We start from the raw sequence: 16698 nt of genomic DNA, 5'->3' as shown, positions 1-16698 counted from the left end.
GTCGCGGAGACTTAACAAAACGTATTTATAGTAAAGACATAAAATCCCTAAAACTTAAAACGACAAGATGAAGAGTCGGTTTGGGAATCTCCTGAAGCGTGTAAGATGGAACGTCTTCCTGACATGTGCGAACGAGTAGTGGCTCGAGTGAGTGATGGCGTTGGCTCAAACGGTAGTCGACGACGGAGTGATGGCGCGACTCGAGCGGATGTGTGATGACGGAGTGACGGCGCGACCCGAGCGGATGTGTGATGACGGAGTGATGGCGCGACCCGAGCTGATGTGTGATGACGGAATGATGGCGCGACCCGAGCGGATGTGTGATGACGGAGTAATGGCGCGACCCGAGCGGATGTGTGATGACGGAGTGATGGCGCGACTCGAGACAGCCTGGCTCCAAAGTCTCCTAAATACCTGAAATACTCCAAAATACATGATGTATGCGAAGATAATACAAGAACTACCTAAATATGAAAAGTGTACAAAAGAAAGTAGAAATTCATGCAAAACAATTAGTTATCCTAACTAGATGCGTGACAAAAACATGCTTAGCAGAGACAAAATATAGACATATCACCAAACAATTCTTTTTATACTACAAGAAAACACAGGAAATTCCGACCACGATTTTCGACCATATTATATTACAACAAATTTACAAATCAGTTTTACATATACTTCAAAAACAGTTGAAAAGAGCTTTTCAGACAAAGCTTCTCCCTTTACAGAACTGCAAGTTATGAAAACAAAGGACTTATTATTTCTCTCTCTTTCTCCAGCTTACAGGATCACGAGGACAGAGTAGTAGAGTGAGAGCCAACAGCATCTTTGTCACTATCATCATCCTTAAGGTTTCTGTATCTGTATAGCCAAGAACACACAAGAAAATAACCAAGGTTCAAGACTCCACCTATCACTAAAACCCAATAAACATTGTCAACTCTTCCATGGTTAATGTCATCTGGTAACCACGCGGTCGTTCTCTGAATAAGATCGATTAAAGCAGTGCTTGTGTAGAAACATATCCCAATCACAACTGAGGTGATCGATGTTGCTGTGCTTCTCATAGACTCTGGAAACTCTTGATAGCACAGAGCTACATTCCCAGGGAAATGGAAGGCCTCCCCTGTAACCAAAAATAAGAAACCAAGAACATGATCAATTTTAAACAAAGTTCGAGTAGGATGAATTAGCCAGAGTTGATATCTCACCTATTCCTACTATAACTAGAGGAGGGAATAGCCACAAGACTGACATGTCTGCAACCGATGATGATCCGAGGAAATGACCGTTCTGTACTATCTTCAATCGCTTTGCTTCAACTATTGCAGTCACGGCCATGCTAAGAATGTTGAAAACATGGCCTGTCCCGACTCGTTGGAGTGGTGTGAGGAACTTTCCTGTTAGCTTTTGGTAAAATGGGTAGAGAAACCGATCGTTGACTATGATAAATAGGCAAGTGGAGAGAAGTGTTATGACTTGGAGAGAGCCTGCAGGGATTTTAAAGTTAGGGCCAAGCCTCCGGTCCATTACCAGACCTTGAAGAACTGTTAAGCTTAGCTGCATTGCGATTGGAGTGCTCAAGAATATTGTAGCTAACGCAAGAGGAATGATTCTCATGACTGCTTTGAAATCTTCCACTTGTTGAACGCTGCATAGTCTCCATGGATTGCGAATTGTGCCATCTGGTTTAACCTCGTCTTCTTGTTTCAAAGCTGCACGGTTAAAGAACCTGCGTATTTGAAAACTCATTAGAATGGCCTCTCAGTGCAAGAATGAAACTGTGGTTTTAGAGATGTGTTTTTTTTTTTTTACCTGAAACTCCTTGTGGGAATTGTTGTGATTGATTCATTGTGGTAGTCTTTTTCGTTGGTGGAAACCACAGCTTTTCTTTTGCGTACCGCAGCTATAATTACGCATAGTAGACTTCTGAAGGGACTTCCCAAAGGCTTGTCGTGCTTGTAGAATCTTTTCCCCGCGATGAAAACCAAGAAACTCAAGAGATTAGCAGCTAAAGACAAACCAAACCCGAGAGTCCAGCTGATATTGTCTTCGGTGTAGACAATGGCGGTTGCACTTATAGCTCCAGCTAGATATGTTGTGAAGAAAAACCAGTTGAAAAAGCTTCCTTGGTCTTTAGTTTTTTCGTACTGGTTCGCACCAGCGGTTGCTAATGTGAACCGTGTCCCACCTGTTCCTATAGAGGCTAGAGTAATGGCCGTGTAAAGGACGCCAAGCTGGATTTTCGAAGGATATCGGCATAGGATTGACGCTGTTTCACAGGGTTTGGGTCTTAAAGAATCAAGCGAAGCTGTTAAAGTCATCAGAGCTACACCCTGATCAAGAAGTAGAATTAATGAACTTCTGTTTCAGAGAGAAGTTGATACAAAAAAAAAATGTGGAGTATTAAACTTTACCATAAGAGAAATGAAAGCAGAAACTGAGATAACTGGAATGGTTCCAAAGAAAGAGTCAGATGCAATGGCTGCAATAGCTGGAACCATACAGATACAACCACTAACAATGTTGGCAATCTGAGCTGCTGCGATGCTCTTCACGTTAAATTCCTCAATCAGGTAGACGATCAAGTTAAGTAACCAACCCCATGCAGCTATTGTCAGGCCTAACAACGTCGCTGCACCATAGAAAGATAGATAGCTTCAAATTCCTACTTTAAGTTGTTATGGTTATGAAGTTATGAATAAGATCAATCACAGAGAGAAACAGAATCTCTCACCTATCATAAACGGAAAGGTGATCCAACCTCCACTGCGGCGTTTGGTGCTTGAACCAGCTGATATCTGTGTTTCTGCATCACCTGTAACCGAACTAGCCATGTCTCAAAATATAGCAGAGATCTTTCACTTTTTATTTGTCAACAATGGCCTGGAATTCTGAAACATATACAGACTATAAGTAATAATACATTAATAATGACATTCTCCGGTCCACGATATTTTATTCTTCATGCGCAGCAGCTTCAAACAAGAAGGATTAAGAAACTATAAAGTTCAAATCTTATTGTCGATGCAAGTTGAGCCATCACTGTCAGCTTCGAACAGCCTGTGTGTGAAGACAAAATTATTTTCCAACCCAACATTTTAAGAAGTCAACTCTACATTGTCAGGTAAAAGGATATTGCTAAATAAAGACCCATTTGTGCCTAATTATTGCTTAGGAATTTGACCATTTATGCTTCAATAATGCAAGTACCTACTACCTAGAGCCCAGCCCACAAAAGTCTCTTTTAAGTCATTGAATGAGAATAGACTACTCACAGCGACGAGCATTGACTCTGGTTCTAGCTCTTCAATGGCTCCCACTACTTTTGAGCTAGATGTGTACATTACAAAACTGTATCCTTTCTTCTCTTTGTTTGCTAGAGAAGACTCAAGTACGTTCGGTAAATAAAAGTCTGAAGATATGCTTTAATAACTTAAGTACTTTACATTGGAGCTACACTCAATTCACTAGTAGTAAATAAACATAAACAAACAAATAAAATTACAAGATTATATATGTGGAAAGTACATGAATAAAAGAACAGGCAAAAGATACTAAGCAGCCATTTCGGATGGTTATTGGGTAATACCGGGCATCCACGACGCTGCTGCTCTTCTAACCGTACGTTGGATTGAGTGCTATAGCTTCCTGGTAGATCATATCTTTGATCTGTTCCTCGTCCAGAGGCTGTTGTTCAAACTCGAAAGAGAATGGCTTTTGACAGATTGGCTCATCAGTTGGGTCGTGCAATTTAGCGAGGTACTGATGATTCAGAGCTTCTTCAACTGCACACAGAAGAATTTGACATTGTTTTCAGCTTTGAGTCAAAACCATAAGATGATAAGAAACCCAACAGAGAACAGATGATGCTTATATGTAACTTACCAGTGATTCTTCTGTTGGGGTCAAACGTCAACATTCTGTCAACTAGATCAATGGCCAATGGATTAACATGAGAGAAAAGTTTTGCTAACGGCTGGCGAGGGAAGCTGGGAAGTTGCCGGATGTATCTTTTCGCATCCTCGTTGTGTGTAAAGCCAAGATCAGATTCTGTCGGTGTGCCAAGCAACTGCGAAATTCACACATATTTATCACATATTCCGGGGAAAAGACAGAATCTTTCTTTGAAAACCATACTAAAAAGTAGATAACTTTTCTAATGTCTTACCTCTGTCAATAAGCGCATTTGATGAACATGGTCTTTACCAGGGAACAAAGGCTTTCTATTCATAAGCTCCATAAAGATACAACCAACAGACCAAACATCAATAGCAGCTGTGTAGTCAGAAGAATTCAACAGAAGCTCAGGTGCTCTATACCATCTAGTAACAACATACTCAGTCATAAAGTCATTCTCAGAAGTAGGTCTAGCAAGACCGAAATCACAGATCTTCAAATCGCAGTTCGCGTTCAACAGAAGATTGCTCGGCTTTAAATCCCTATGGATAATGTTAGCTGAGTGAATATACTTCAGCCCTCTAAGAAGCTGGTACAAGAAGTACTGTTTCACAACAAAGACCAAGCCAAGAATCAGTTTCATGTTTCTTCTACCTTAGAAACTAAACATACAATCCAAGATTAGTTTAGTTTTTACCTGACAGTGTTCCTCTGATAAACCCTGGTTAGATCTGATGATTTGGTGAAGATCAGTGTCCATTAACTCAGTAGCAATGTAAACATCACTGAACTGTCTTCGTAGTGGTGGTGGAACCACATCTCTTATAGCTATAATCTGTTATACAAACAAATACCAAATCATGATTTGTTTTGTTAATCTCTCATCTAATTAATCTAATCTAATCTCTCTACAGATAATAATTTCATAAAAAAAAATCAAAAAACGAGAAACTAACGTTTTCATGATCAAGATGACGAAGAAGCTTGATCTCACGAAGCGTACGCTTAGCATCCATATGATTATCAAAAGCATTCGCTATCTTCTTCATCGCTACTAGCTCGTTCGTCTCCGAATCCAACACAGAGCTTCACAATCAAAAAAAAAAACTCCGATCTCAATCAACGAATCAAAAATTTAAAGAAAAAAAAAAAACAAAACTCAGAGAAGCGAAAGCGAAAACATACCAAACGATTCCATAAGCTCCACGACCAATTGGAATAATCGGAGGACGATACTTAGATGTGATCTCGAATAAACTACCGAAGATATCGTAACTTATAAACTGTCCTCCGTGAGTTTCCACCGCCGGGAAATCCGTGTATTGACCGCCGCCGGTGTTCATCTCTCTCTCTTTCTCGATCGATGAGCGTTGAAGATTTTTAAATCAAGTCAAGCTTCACTCGATGTGTTTTTGATGAAGTAGTGAATCTGAAGGTGTTTGTATTGAATCGTTTAACATATATAGTCAGAGTCAACTGAAGAGACTGAGAGGATTAAAGCTGAGATGAGTTTTTTCGCGGTAACTGCGAGGAAGACGAAGATGTAAAGAAGAAGAGAGAAGATGGAAAGATCGTGTGGTTGATATTAGAGCCGCCTTAAATCTGACGGTTGTTGTCCGTTTGTTGACTTCGTCAACGGTCTTCCTCTCTTCTCAACGTCCTTTACAGTTCTGTATCTATCTGCCTTAAATATATTAATTTATAGTTTATTTTTTAAAATATATTAATTTATTATTTATATATATTTTTCTAAATATATTAATTCGTTTTGCTGTAAGAAGTTTTGTTTTATATTTTCGGAGAAATATAAATAACGTGGGGATTTTTAATAAACAAACTCGTTTTTTATACGATCGATAAATAAAATATTACTCGTTTCAGACATTAATTTTTAGTATTGTTTACGTTACGTAATTAAGATTTTTTTTAATGCGATTATTTGAAGTTTAATATAAGTATTCAATATCATGTGTGGTTTTCGAGGGTTAATGATGATACTATTATTATATGATCGCCATTACGTGTTTTAATTCACTACCATGTTCGTTATAGCTTCTTCATTTTTTGTTATATAACAAGAAAAACATTTGATGGATAAACTTGTTTTTGTTATGTTAGGCAGCATAATATGGCTATTTAAAAAGTAAAAATAAAAGATATTATAATTCAACTTGTTAGTATATAAGCTACTGGTTAACTGCACCTTCGAGCCGGTTCTCTAAGGCAATTAATAGTTTGCTTCAGTTGAAGCATACTGTTATTGATTTTCTGAAATGCGAGGTTGGAAATGGCTGCTCTGCTTCGTTTTGGTATGATAACTGGACTGAGTTTGGCCAACTAATAAGGTTTATAGGATCTGCTGGACCTAGAACTCTGCGGGTTAGAGCGGATGCAAAAATTGCTGAAGCTGTAAGAAATGGAAACTGGATGCTGCCAGCGGCCAGATCAGATAATGTGCAGTCTCTATTGGTTGCTTTAACGACCACCCCTGCACCAGCGGCTATTAACGGACCAGATACTTATCTTTGGAGGAACTCAGCCGGAGTCTATCACTCCTCCTTCTCTTCCAAAGAAACATGGGATCAAATCCGTGTTAGATCCCCTCTCGTTCCATGGGCGAATGTTGTCTGGTTTAAGGAGTATGTGCCACGGTGTTCTCTTGTAACATGGATGGCTTTTCTTGCACGCTTACCCACTCGTGATCGTCTGCGTAGATGGGGAATGACAGTCCCTCCTAACTGTGTCTTATGTTCAGGTGGTATCGAGACTCATGAGCATTTGTTTTTTCAGTGTCCCTTCTCTGCTGCAATTTGGTGTTACTTTGCTGGAAAGTTTCTCCCAAATCCTCCTGAAGATCTTCATGCGGTGGCTGACTGGATTCTGCTTCATCAACAGCCCCACCTTGCGTCCTCAGCTACTCTGCTCAAGCTCCTGCTTCAGTTAACGGTCTACTTAGTTTGGAAGGAGCGAAACTCAAGGATCTTCTCCTCCAGCTCCTCATCGCTAGCTGCCCTCCGAATCTCCGTAGATCACTCCATGAGAGACCGTCTTCTTTCCATTCCGGCTCGAAGGTAGTCGTCCTCTTCTCTCCTCTTAATTTATTTCTCTTATATTTCTCATCCGTTGTCTGTAGGTATCGGGTAATATGGTCTGTCTTGTTCCTGTTGGGATTGGGATTTTGTTGTGGAAACTCTTGTACCTTGGTTGATAAATGAAGTTTAACATTAAAACCAAAAAAAAAAACTTGTTAGTATAAGTTAGTTTTCAAAAATATTATAGATACAAGTTTATTTTATAGATACATCAAATGTTTATAGATACATTTTATATACAATATGTTGAAAAAAGGGACATTGTCATGTGTTATCGGAGATTTTTATGGATTTTGCCATTTTCTCTCTCAAATATTATGAATATATCATTTTCACTTAGGTTTTACAGATTTGCCATTTCTTTCTTTTTCAAAATGTGTATTTTTCTATTTTTTTTTTGGTAAAATACATATTTCATATCAAATACTAAATCTTTAGAGAAAATAGAACCAAGAAAACCAAAACATAATATGTAAAATTGTATGTTTTAAATCTAAAAAAATGGCAAATATACAATATTTATTTATTAGAAGAATCAAGTACACAAACCTTTTAGCCCAAAAGTCCAAGAAGAAGACACAAACCTTAGATGTACACAAATTGTACTATATATATTATAAAACCATTTGTTTATTTTTTTTTTATGATTCACACACTGCTTTCTCTTCCCCAAACCCTAGATCAATACATCATCTTCCACCGTATTTGCCTCCTCAGAGATTACACATCCCAATGCCACCAAAACCATCAAAGGATTTGAATCCGTCTAAAAGACGTCATGTAAAGGTAAACAATCAAACGTAAACCTGGATTTATACATAACACTTTATTTTGATTTTTCACAAACATAATATGGCATGAAAACTGTATTATAATCTGATGTTTGTTTGTTGATCTTAATCCACTACAAAAATAGGTAATGTTGCATCACTTAAATTGCATCACAAATTTAAATGATAGTAATTTGAGTTATTTATTAACAATTAATATAAAAATACAAAATAGCATCAATTATTAATATCAATGTAAATATTAATTTATGTTGCATCACTTCATTAATATTGATACAAACTAGATCAATTTGTATCACTTTCATATATTGATACAAATTTATAAATTTACATCATTTAAATAATCGATGTATTTGTTAATTTATATTAATATCACTTACAAAATGATATAAAAAATTACATCATTTTAAGTAATCAATGTATATATTTGTTAGTTTATATTGACATCACTTACAACCATGATCATATAAACATTTTGTATAAAAAATGATGCTGATAAAACTTCTACTAATAATTTAATTTCTACTTGTCCTAATAAAACCAATTGACATCATTAAAAACAATCAATACATTATATATATATATATATGTATAAAAATTTTATTAATGAATAATATACATCTTTTTGTTACATAACATAGCAAAACAAATAGTTTTAACTAAAATCGGTTATTCTTTTTCTGACCCTATTAACCATAATAGTTAATTTAGCATCACTTCTTCTATTTAGTGCAACATCATTAAAATTAACATCATTTTTTTTTGTCAACAACATCATATCTTTTTAAAAACCGATCCTATGAAATTTTTGTTGTGTTTTTAAATTTGTTCATTGGTCGCCTTTTTTCCCAAGATAAAATTCTATTTGCAAATAAAATATCTATTTTTTTATTTGTCAAAATTATTAATAAGTAAATCAGAATATAAATCTCTCTATAACTTAAACTCTTCTAACAAATCTACACTTCCTTTGCCAAACAAAGATGTAACAGTTTTTTTCTTAATTACTTCTCCTCGCCAAGATGATTACTTTGAGAAGTAGAGATTTGGTTATTCGTCTCCTGGTGAAGCGGTAAGTCACTCAATGTTTGTAAATTGAAATACCGAAGGTTTGACAATTTTTTTTTTTGGTTTAGGTTTAGCGGAGAATGTTATCTCTTTGATCTTATCTTCATTCTTATTTTGTGATGTTTTGATCTAGAATTTTTTCATGCACCGTAAGGTGATTAAAGCCGTGTTCTTTATACAGTCGCGGCGAGAGTGACAACGACCAGAAAATAACACTGTTATGGGAACAAACTCAACACAAATTAGTCACTGCAACTCTGACGGCAAGAAAAAACAGTTTTTAAGATCGACGCTGGAATTTCCAGCGACTGTTGAGACTCTGTTTTTTCTTAATTTTTTAGTCGTTGCGACAACAGCGGCTCCCTACTTTACCGGACTGGAAATCGTTTTTGGGCTATTTATTTGTGTCGCAGTCGCAGTCGCTGCATCTGCGATTATAAAAAGAACACACAGCCTGAGAACAAAAAGCACAATGGATTTTTGATGATGTTATTGAGAAGATTATGAGGCACATGAAGATTGACTAGGAAATGTAGGGATGCACCATTAATGAAAAAACTCCAAAATATTTTTCAGTTTGAAATCCAAGACTGAAGATAGTTTATGGTTCTACGGTTTGTTTTTCAGTTTTGAACAATGTAATCACGTCTTTTATTTTTGTTAAAGGGTTTAATGTAAGTATATCTTCTATAGAATTTTAAATGATTAAAACTACGTAAATTTCACTACAAGTGATAGTAATATTTTAAATCAGATATTTGAAATGATACAAATATTAAATCAGTTATTGTAAATGATACAACTGCTAAAATCATTTTTCAAAATTGATACTAATTTTAACATCGATCATTTGTAAGTGATATAATTAGTATGATTTGTAATTTTAACATCACTCAATTGTAAATGATACAAATATTTCAACAATGTAAGTATCATTTCAACAATGTAAGTATCATTTTTATAAGTGATATAAAATTCATTTATATCATTTATAAGTAATGCAATAATACAAAATAAGTGATACATCATACATACACAAAACCATATACATATTTGTCTCGTGAATTATATTGATTGATGTGTGGAGAAATATCTTGTTAATTGATTGGCTAGTTTAATAGCATAATATTTCCTGTTAATTAATTGGCTAGTTTAATAGCATAATATATCTTGTTAATTAATTGGCTAGACATTGCGCTTGTAAAATATTTGTTGAAGTATTGTCTAGACTCTCTTTGTCAGTATAAACAAATAAAGTAATAAAAAGACCTTTGGAAGCTTACAATGGTTGGCCCTAGAACAATCTCAATCTCAAATACAGCTCATAGATCAGTTCGAAGATCTTTGCTTGATAATCTGATATCTGTGAAAAATGATCTTGATGAGTAGTTTTTTTCTTTCATAACCGATGTTTTCGCCTTTTCACATTGATCTTCAGTTACAATCGGGTTGTACTCTCTCGTGATCTCAACAACCATCTCTTGTTTGGTCAATTTTGGATTATTTCTTAACCGTTATGCAAACAACCAAGCAATTTCTCATATCTTCAACATCTTTGAGTATTCTAACCTGACACATGAATGCTTAAGCGCGTATACCTTTACTTGCGACTTATGCTTTTTTTTCTCATAGGAGCAGTAACATTTTCATGAACATTTCACATCAGTAGTCGAGCATTTTGCCCCAATACTCAAACTCTATGACCTATAAAGCTTAATGTTATATTGCGTTTTCAAAGAATACCTCAGCATTACAATCTTGAAAACTGCTGGGAAATTGAATATTTTCCCCAACCTTCGCCTTCATAATCATTTTTGCCATTATTGTGTGACAGTGGCTCTGGAATCCTCTCATATTTCATCACTACTATCTGTATCACTTCCGATTCCATTGTTATCCTCTCTAAACTCAGCTTCAAAGTCAACAAAATTTTCTTCCTCTACACTTACACCTCCATCATCTTCCTTTACATCTACATCTGGTTTTATAATAGCTACAATGCTCAATTTTTCTTCTCTACAAACTTCTTCATGTTTTCCCTCATATGCATGCCCAACCTCATTAAAGTCTTCATTGCCAACAACCTGACAATCATCCCCACTCACAACATCATGATTTTCTTTAATATCGTTTGGTGTTTTCCGTTTTTGATTCTTTCGTTGTTTTTAAGATTGCCATCATCTCTGGTGGGTATTTAAACACCTTAATCTCTGGTTATTGTGGGATATCCACTGCCTCGGTCTCTGGTGGGCATCGAGCCGCATTAGTATCATATCCTCGTGGGATTCGATCTACCTCAGTGTCCAATGGGATCTCAAACATCTCATTTCAAATCTTCGCCTGCCGTAATCATCAGTCACGACGACCAATGAATCAAAAGCTTTATTTCGTCCTTCACAAGTCCGTGTCATTGCGAGTATTTGAAGATTTTGGAAATGAGATTGTCTCAATTTGAAGATTTTGTTAAGTTCATTTTTGGTAAAGCAATGTCGATTTGCATAAACGAAACTGCTAACATGTGAAAATAATCTCGTAAACTTCTTTTTAACAACGATTTAATGTCGAACCTCAAATGGCTGAGTCAACAAAACTTACCCAAATTTTTTCTAAAAAATCAACATAAATTTAGTGATTTAATTCAGAAATTGAAATAAACCACAAGAAACTTTGAAGTTCAAATCTTAAACCGACGCCAACCGAAATAATTGAACCGGACGTAATGGCAGAACCGTAATAAACAAGGAATCTATGGGTATAGTTATTTCCATATTATCTCTTGTTATTATGCAATCGTGGATCTGGCAGATGAAAAGATTTTTAAGGGTTATAAAAACCAAAACCAAAACCAAAACCAAACAAACATTAAAAAAAGCAAGCGGCCAAAAATCTCAGCCATCCAATCTCACTTCGTCTCTCTCGCTCGCAAAATCTCTCCGATCGAATCTCTCTCTCAACTCATCCGTATGTTTCACTTCCTCTCTTGATTGATTCTATCATCTCTTTTATTTTGGTGGAATCGCCGAATCTCAAAACCCTAGTTCTGTTTCTTGCTTGTGATTTTTTACGATTTAGTTCCGGCGTTGTTTTTGGGATCAATCATGATTGATTCCGATTGTAGAAATCTCACTGGATTTTTTATTTGTTTGATTGACTTTCGATTGGCATGCACGGATTAATTTATCGATAGCTCTTGACTACTATAGATGCATCTGGCTCGTTTAGATTCTTGATTTCGATCTGAAAGAGTTTGAATCTTTAGAACCAATTTTGGCTGAGATCTTCAATTTTGATTGAACTGTTATTTAGTTAAATTGCCGTACCTTTTTTTTTTTTAACACGAACTGTTTGTGGAAGTACTAAAAAGCTTATTTTTAGTTTTGTCTCTGTGTGCTGGAATATAATGGTGTCAGTAGTATGGTTTGCTTTTTGCTTGTTTATCTTTTGATGGGCCATTATTCCCAAGTTCTTTGTTCGTATATATATCTCATTCGCTTTCTTTTTGTTTTTACTTGTCTTATTCAGGAAAAAACAATGAGTGATTACGGTGAAAAGACTTGCCCTTTGTGTGCAGAGGAGATGGATTTGACTGACCAGCAGTTGAGGCCTTGTAAATGTGGCTATCAGGTCCAGTTTCTGATTTACATGTCGATGCATTGTGTTAAACTTCTAGCTTTTTTGAGTGTTCGGCAGCTCTTTTCCTTGTTTTTGTGTTTAGGATAGACAATTAGTTTTAGTTATGATTTTCTTATGGTTTAGTTTTGTAGGCTGTAATGTGGTATACCTATAGCATTCAAAATATATGTTGAAAACTATGACTCAAAATATTATTGTGGTGGCCTCAGAGATCGTTGATCTTTGTTCTGCTGATAATTTTCTGATCTGATATGTGTTTTACCTCCAATCTTACAGATTTGTGTTTGGTGCTGGCACCACATAATGGACATGGCTGAGAAAGATCACTCAGAAGGGCGCTGTCCAGCTTGCCGCACTCCATATGACAAAGAAAAGATTGTTGGGATGACTGTTGATCAGGAGAGGTTGAGATATGACACCTGTTGATGAATGTGATCTTTTATTCTGTATCAGTTTTTCAGTTTTAATTTGCTGATGTTTCTTATCTATTTCCTGTTCTCAGACTGGCCTCTGATGGCAACATGGATCGCAAAAAAACGCAGAAGTCAAAACTGAAACCTTCTGAAGGGAGAAAGCAACTAACCAGTGTTCGAGTGGTTCAAAGAAATCTTGTCTACATTGTTGGGTTGCCACTTAATCTAGCAGATGAAGATGTACGGGATTTTTCCTCGAAAACCTTGTGATTATTTCATATGATCTGCTTAGTGACAGGAAAGTTTCATTTTTTCCAGCTTCTCCACCGTAAGGAATATTTCGGTCAGTATGGAAAGGTTCTAAAGGTTTCTATGTCCCGAACAACAACGGGTCTCATTCAACAGTTTCCTAACAACACATGCAGTGTGTAAGTTTCATTGTTTCTAATGTTAATCAACCAAATTTCTCTGTTAGCATGAATGGATTGCTTACAGGTTTGTTTGCATTGTTATTATGTTCTGATTATAAATGGCTATTGCACCAGATATATCACTTATGGCAAAGAGGAAGAGGCTTCTCGATGCATCCAGTCCGTTCATGGATTTATCTTGGATGGTAAAGCACTGAAGTAAGACATGCGGAGTACCCTGTTATTTAAAACTGGCTGTGTATAATGGCAATTATCTTCATTGATTTCATTTTTTCCCTTTTTTTACTGCAGGGCATGTTTTGGGACAACCAAGTATTGTCACGCATGGTTAAGAAACGTGGTATGTACTTCTTTTCTGCTCTCTGGCTGACAGAGTTTTTGTTTGGCTTTCCTCTTGTCAGTCGAAATTTGCAACTGATACTATTGGAATTTTGTTACTGTTATCAGGCATGCAACAATCCTGATTGCCTCTATTTGCACGAGGTTGGCTCTCACGAGGATAGTTTTACAAAAGATGAGATCACATCAGCCCATACAAGGTAATCTTCATTGTCATATTGTCTAAGTTTTCCTCTTGTACTCATGATATTTTTACGCATATAATATTTGGAGAAATTGTAGTATTAATTCATTTAGTAATTTCAAATGAGCAGAGTTCAGCAAATTACTGGAGCCTCAAATACCATGCAATACCGTTCAGGGGGCATGCTACCTCCACCATTGGATGCTTATTGCAGTGACAGTTCTACTGCAAAACCAATTGCAAAAGTTCCTTCTACTGTAAGCTCTCTAAACTTTTATACTACTTTACCTTGATATATAAGGGTGCTACTTTGCATTCTTATCTCATGTAGCCTTAGTTAGAGTCAAATATTGGTAAGTTCATTCTGATATTGCTCACTAGAAACTTTAATGCATGTGCAGCATTCCGTATAAACTTGACTTATCTCTGCAATAGCTTCAGATTGTGTACATGTGTTTTGTTTTTTCAATTTAATCTTTTCATTTACTCTTTTTTTTTAATTACGAAAAAGGCTATATGAGGTTAACGTTTAGTTCTCTCTTCATATTTATTGGTGTAGACTGCAGTTAGTGCTCCCAAGGGTTCTCCACCTAGTGGGAGCTCTAGTAAATCAACTGCTCTTCCTGCTGCAGCATCATGGTAAGTTTCTTGCTGTAAGCCGTTGTATATGTGCACTTTTTTAAGTGGTCATTTAAAAAAAATTGAAATTGCTGTTGCAGGGGAGCCCGTTTAACAAATCATAATTCTTTAGCAACTTCAGCTATGTCAAATGGGTCTTTGGAAAATCAGAGATCAACATCAGAGAATGGAACTTTGGTTATGTCTACAGTTGTTGCAAATGCAGCTCGTGGGCCTGTATCGTCTAGTAACACTCTTCAGAAACCATCTCACAAGGAAGAAATTCAAATATTGGCTGGAAAAAGCAAACCTGGCATGTTGAAGCCTTCGCAACATAAGATTGTAGTGGATCCAGGGTCCAAGGGAACTACATCACCTAATAGAGATCCTACTAGCAATCAGATATCCTCTTTAGTAGAATCCTCACACAATAGCAGAGTCATTGACAAGCCTTCTGCTGTTGAGAATTCTTTTGAGCACACAGATGAAATTGCTGAAGACCATGTCCCTGATGTTAGTAACTTGTCGGCTGATGTTGCACGGATGGGGATGACTACAATTCCTAAGAATGAAGGTCCTAGTGTTCCAGTGGCTATTGGTACTCATTGTGATCAAGGTTCTATTAGACAACCTGGTAACGATGTATCAAATCTGGAGCAGTGTAGAATGCATAGAAACACTGATGCAGAAGCTGACATATTACAAAATGGGATTCATGGTTCCAGGCCAGAGTGGGATTGGAGATCAGGTTTGCAATCCCAGATAGATGTTAAGTTGAAAGTGGATGATCTCTCATCATTTAACAACAATAGGCGAGATGTTGCAAAGGCTATTAGCGACTCGTCTTATATGTTTAGTTCATCAAGTTCCGTCCTGGATTCAAATAATCTAGCTTCTCGTTCTTTTCAGACCAGGGAAACTCCTGGTGGGGTGGATTCTGATAATAGATCCTCCTTTGACATAGGTAACTACAGATTACATCTTCCAAACGGATTTTCTGAGAAATCCATATCCAATATGGAGCATTCTTTATTTGCGAATGAAGGCAGGAACAACATGCAGAATACAGAGGATGATATAATTTCAAACATTTTAGACTTTGACCCCTGGGATGATACCTTGGCATCGTCACACAATTTTGCAAAATTACTTGGCCAGAGTGATCATAGAGCCAGTACTCTGGAATCTTCTAACCTCATAAAGCAAAATAATGACCAGTCCAGATTCTCTTTTGCTCGGCATGAAGAGTCAAATAATCAAGTGTATGACAGTAAGAGTTACAGCATATCTGGGCAGTTGTCAAGAGATCAGCCTCTTCAAGAGTTTGGAGTGAACCGTGATATGTATCAGGATAAGCTTGGGAGTCAAAACGGTTTTGCCTCAAATTATTCCGGTGGATATGAACAATTCGCTGCCATTCCTGGATTGTCTTCCTACAAGAGTCCTGGTTAATATATATCATCGCTTCTTATAGTTGTTTTCTGCAATTAAAATTAGTTTGACTAACAAGTAATTCATCAACACTATCTCTTCCTCTGGTTTTCTGAACTTTTCACCATTGTCCTCTTGTAGTGGCGAGGACTCAAGTTTCTGCTCCTCCTGGTTTCTCTGCTCCCAACAGGTTACCTCCTCCCGGTTTCTCTTCACATGAAAGAGCCGACCTGTCTTCTGATATTGGATCAGGTATTATATATTACATTCCTAAAAACGAATAGTTTCAACTTTCCATAAGCTGAAACTCTTGTAACACATAATTCTGCAGGAACTCGTTTGCTTGAGGCAGCCGCTTTCTTGAAGAACACATATCATATACCACCTCCAAGTGGCAATTCAAATGCTGCTGGAGATATTGAGTTTATTGATCCTGCAATTTTAGCCGTTGGAAGGGGGAGACTTCACAATGGGATGGAAACGGCAGACTTTGATATGAGATCAGGGTTCTCTTCTCAGCTGAATTCCTTTGAGAACGATCCAAGACTTCAATTGTTGGCACAGAGGTCTCTGGCTGCACAACAAGTCAATGGATATCACGATCCCAGGAACGTTAACAACTTCTCTTCTTCACTCTCCGACCCATATGGAATTAGTTCAAGGCTAATGGATCAAACACAAGGAACTGGCTTATCTCCTTTTACACAGTTGCCTAGACAAACTTCACCAAGTCCATTGTTGTCAAATGGTCACTGGGATAAGTGGAATGATCCCCAAAGTGGTAACACTCTTGGGATT

At 36.7% G+C, this 16698-nt stretch overlaps 3 protein-coding genes and 1 pseudogene across 6 annotated transcripts in view; 2 read left to right on the top strand and 2 right to left on the bottom strand.

Moving 5' to 3' along the window:
• On the bottom strand, positions 616 to 3380 carry LOC104711018 (protein NRT1/ PTR FAMILY 2.7). Of its 3 annotated transcripts, none has more exons than XM_010427688.2 (7): positions 3279 to 3380; positions 2927 to 3063; positions 2738 to 2829; positions 2418 to 2635; positions 1816 to 2336; positions 1212 to 1732; positions 616 to 1126 (listed from the first exon to the last, which is right to left on the bottom strand). In XM_010427688.2, the coding sequence occupies exons 2-7, from the start codon at positions 2938 to 2940 to the stop codon at positions 789 to 791; spliced, it is 1704 nt and encodes a 567-aa protein (XP_010425990.1). In that variant the 5' UTR covers positions 2941 to 3063; positions 3279 to 3380; the 3' UTR covers positions 616 to 788. The 3 variants fall into 3 exon arrangements, with proteins under 3 accessions (XP_010425990.1, XP_010425991.1, XP_019086002.1); XM_010427689.2 differs by having other exon boundaries at positions 2738 to 2818; positions 3279 to 3369; XM_019230457.1 differs by having other exon boundaries at positions 2738 to 3063; positions 3279 to 3378.
• On the bottom strand, positions 3409 to 5434 carry LOC104711019 (mitogen-activated protein kinase 3). Its single transcript, XM_010427690.2, has 6 exons — positions 5086 to 5434; positions 4857 to 4986; positions 4598 to 4735; positions 4172 to 4504; positions 3889 to 4072; positions 3409 to 3788 (listed from the first exon to the last, which is right to left on the bottom strand). Exons 1-6 carry the CDS (start codon positions 5241 to 5243, stop codon positions 3619 to 3621), a joined length of 1113 nt encoding a protein of 370 aa, XP_010425992.1. The 5' UTR covers positions 5244 to 5434; the 3' UTR covers positions 3409 to 3618.
• On the top strand, positions 5991 to 7044 carry LOC109126427 (annotated as a pseudogene).
• Positions 11676 to 16698, top strand: part of LOC104711017 — a 6639-nt gene continuing 1616 nt past the window's right edge. The window contains exons 1-13 of one of the 2 annotated variants that reach the window (XM_019230456.1): positions 11676 to 11812; positions 12374 to 12475; positions 12761 to 12888; positions 12987 to 13137; positions 13216 to 13325; positions 13443 to 13526; positions 13620 to 13668; positions 13776 to 13867; positions 13982 to 14108; positions 14411 to 14490; positions 14571 to 15916; positions 16042 to 16152; positions 16232 to 16466. In XM_019230456.1, coding sequence (XP_019086001.1) covers positions 12383 to 12475; positions 12761 to 12888; positions 12987 to 13137; positions 13216 to 13325; positions 13443 to 13526; positions 13620 to 13668; positions 13776 to 13867; positions 13982 to 14108; positions 14411 to 14490; positions 14571 to 15916; positions 16042 to 16152; positions 16232 to 16466 — 2606 coding nt within the window. In that variant the 5' untranslated portion in view covers positions 11676 to 11812; positions 12374 to 12382. The remainder of the gene's footprint in view (positions 11813 to 12373; positions 12476 to 12760; positions 12889 to 12986; positions 13138 to 13215; positions 13326 to 13442; positions 13527 to 13619; positions 13669 to 13775; positions 13868 to 13981; positions 14109 to 14410; positions 14491 to 14570; positions 15917 to 16041; positions 16153 to 16231; positions 16467 to 16698) is intronic. The other variant, XM_010427687.2, reaches the window with a different exon arrangement.

This window comes from Camelina sativa, chromosome 9 (genome assembly GCF_000633955.1).
Source record: "Camelina sativa cultivar DH55 chromosome 9, Cs, whole genome shotgun sequence".
Classification (NCBI taxonomy): domain Eukaryota; kingdom Viridiplantae; phylum Streptophyta; class Magnoliopsida; order Brassicales; family Brassicaceae; genus Camelina; species Camelina sativa.
Note: the sequence above shows the minus strand (reverse complement) of the source record. Positions and strands in the feature narration are given on the sequence as shown.

What these genes read in the sequence shown, in the direction of transcription:
- LOC104711019 (XM_010427690.2), bottom strand. Translation starts at nt 5,243, where the DNA reads ATGAACACCGGCGGCGGTCAATACACGGATTTCCCGGCGGTGGAAACT. An exon ending in GTCATCTTGATCATGAAAAC is followed by an intron (nt 4,736 to 4,856) that starts GTTAGTTTCTCG and finishes TTTGTATAACAG; the next exon opens with ATTATAGCTATAAGAGATGT. An exon ending in TATCAGAGGAACACTGTCAG is followed by an intron (nt 4,505 to 4,597) that starts GTAAAAACTAAA and finishes GTTGTGAAACAG; the next exon opens with TACTTCTTGTACCAGCTTCT.
- LOC104711018 (XM_010427688.2), bottom strand. An exon ending in CACCTTTCCGTTTATGATAG is followed by an intron (nt 2,636 to 2,737) that starts GTGAGAGATTCT and finishes TCTATGGTGCAG; the next exon opens with CGACGTTGTTAGGCCTGACA. An exon ending in CTGCTTTCATTTCTCTTATG is followed by an intron (nt 2,337 to 2,417) that starts GTAAAGTTTAAT and finishes CTTCTTGATCAG; the next exon opens with GGTGTAGCTCTGATGACTTT.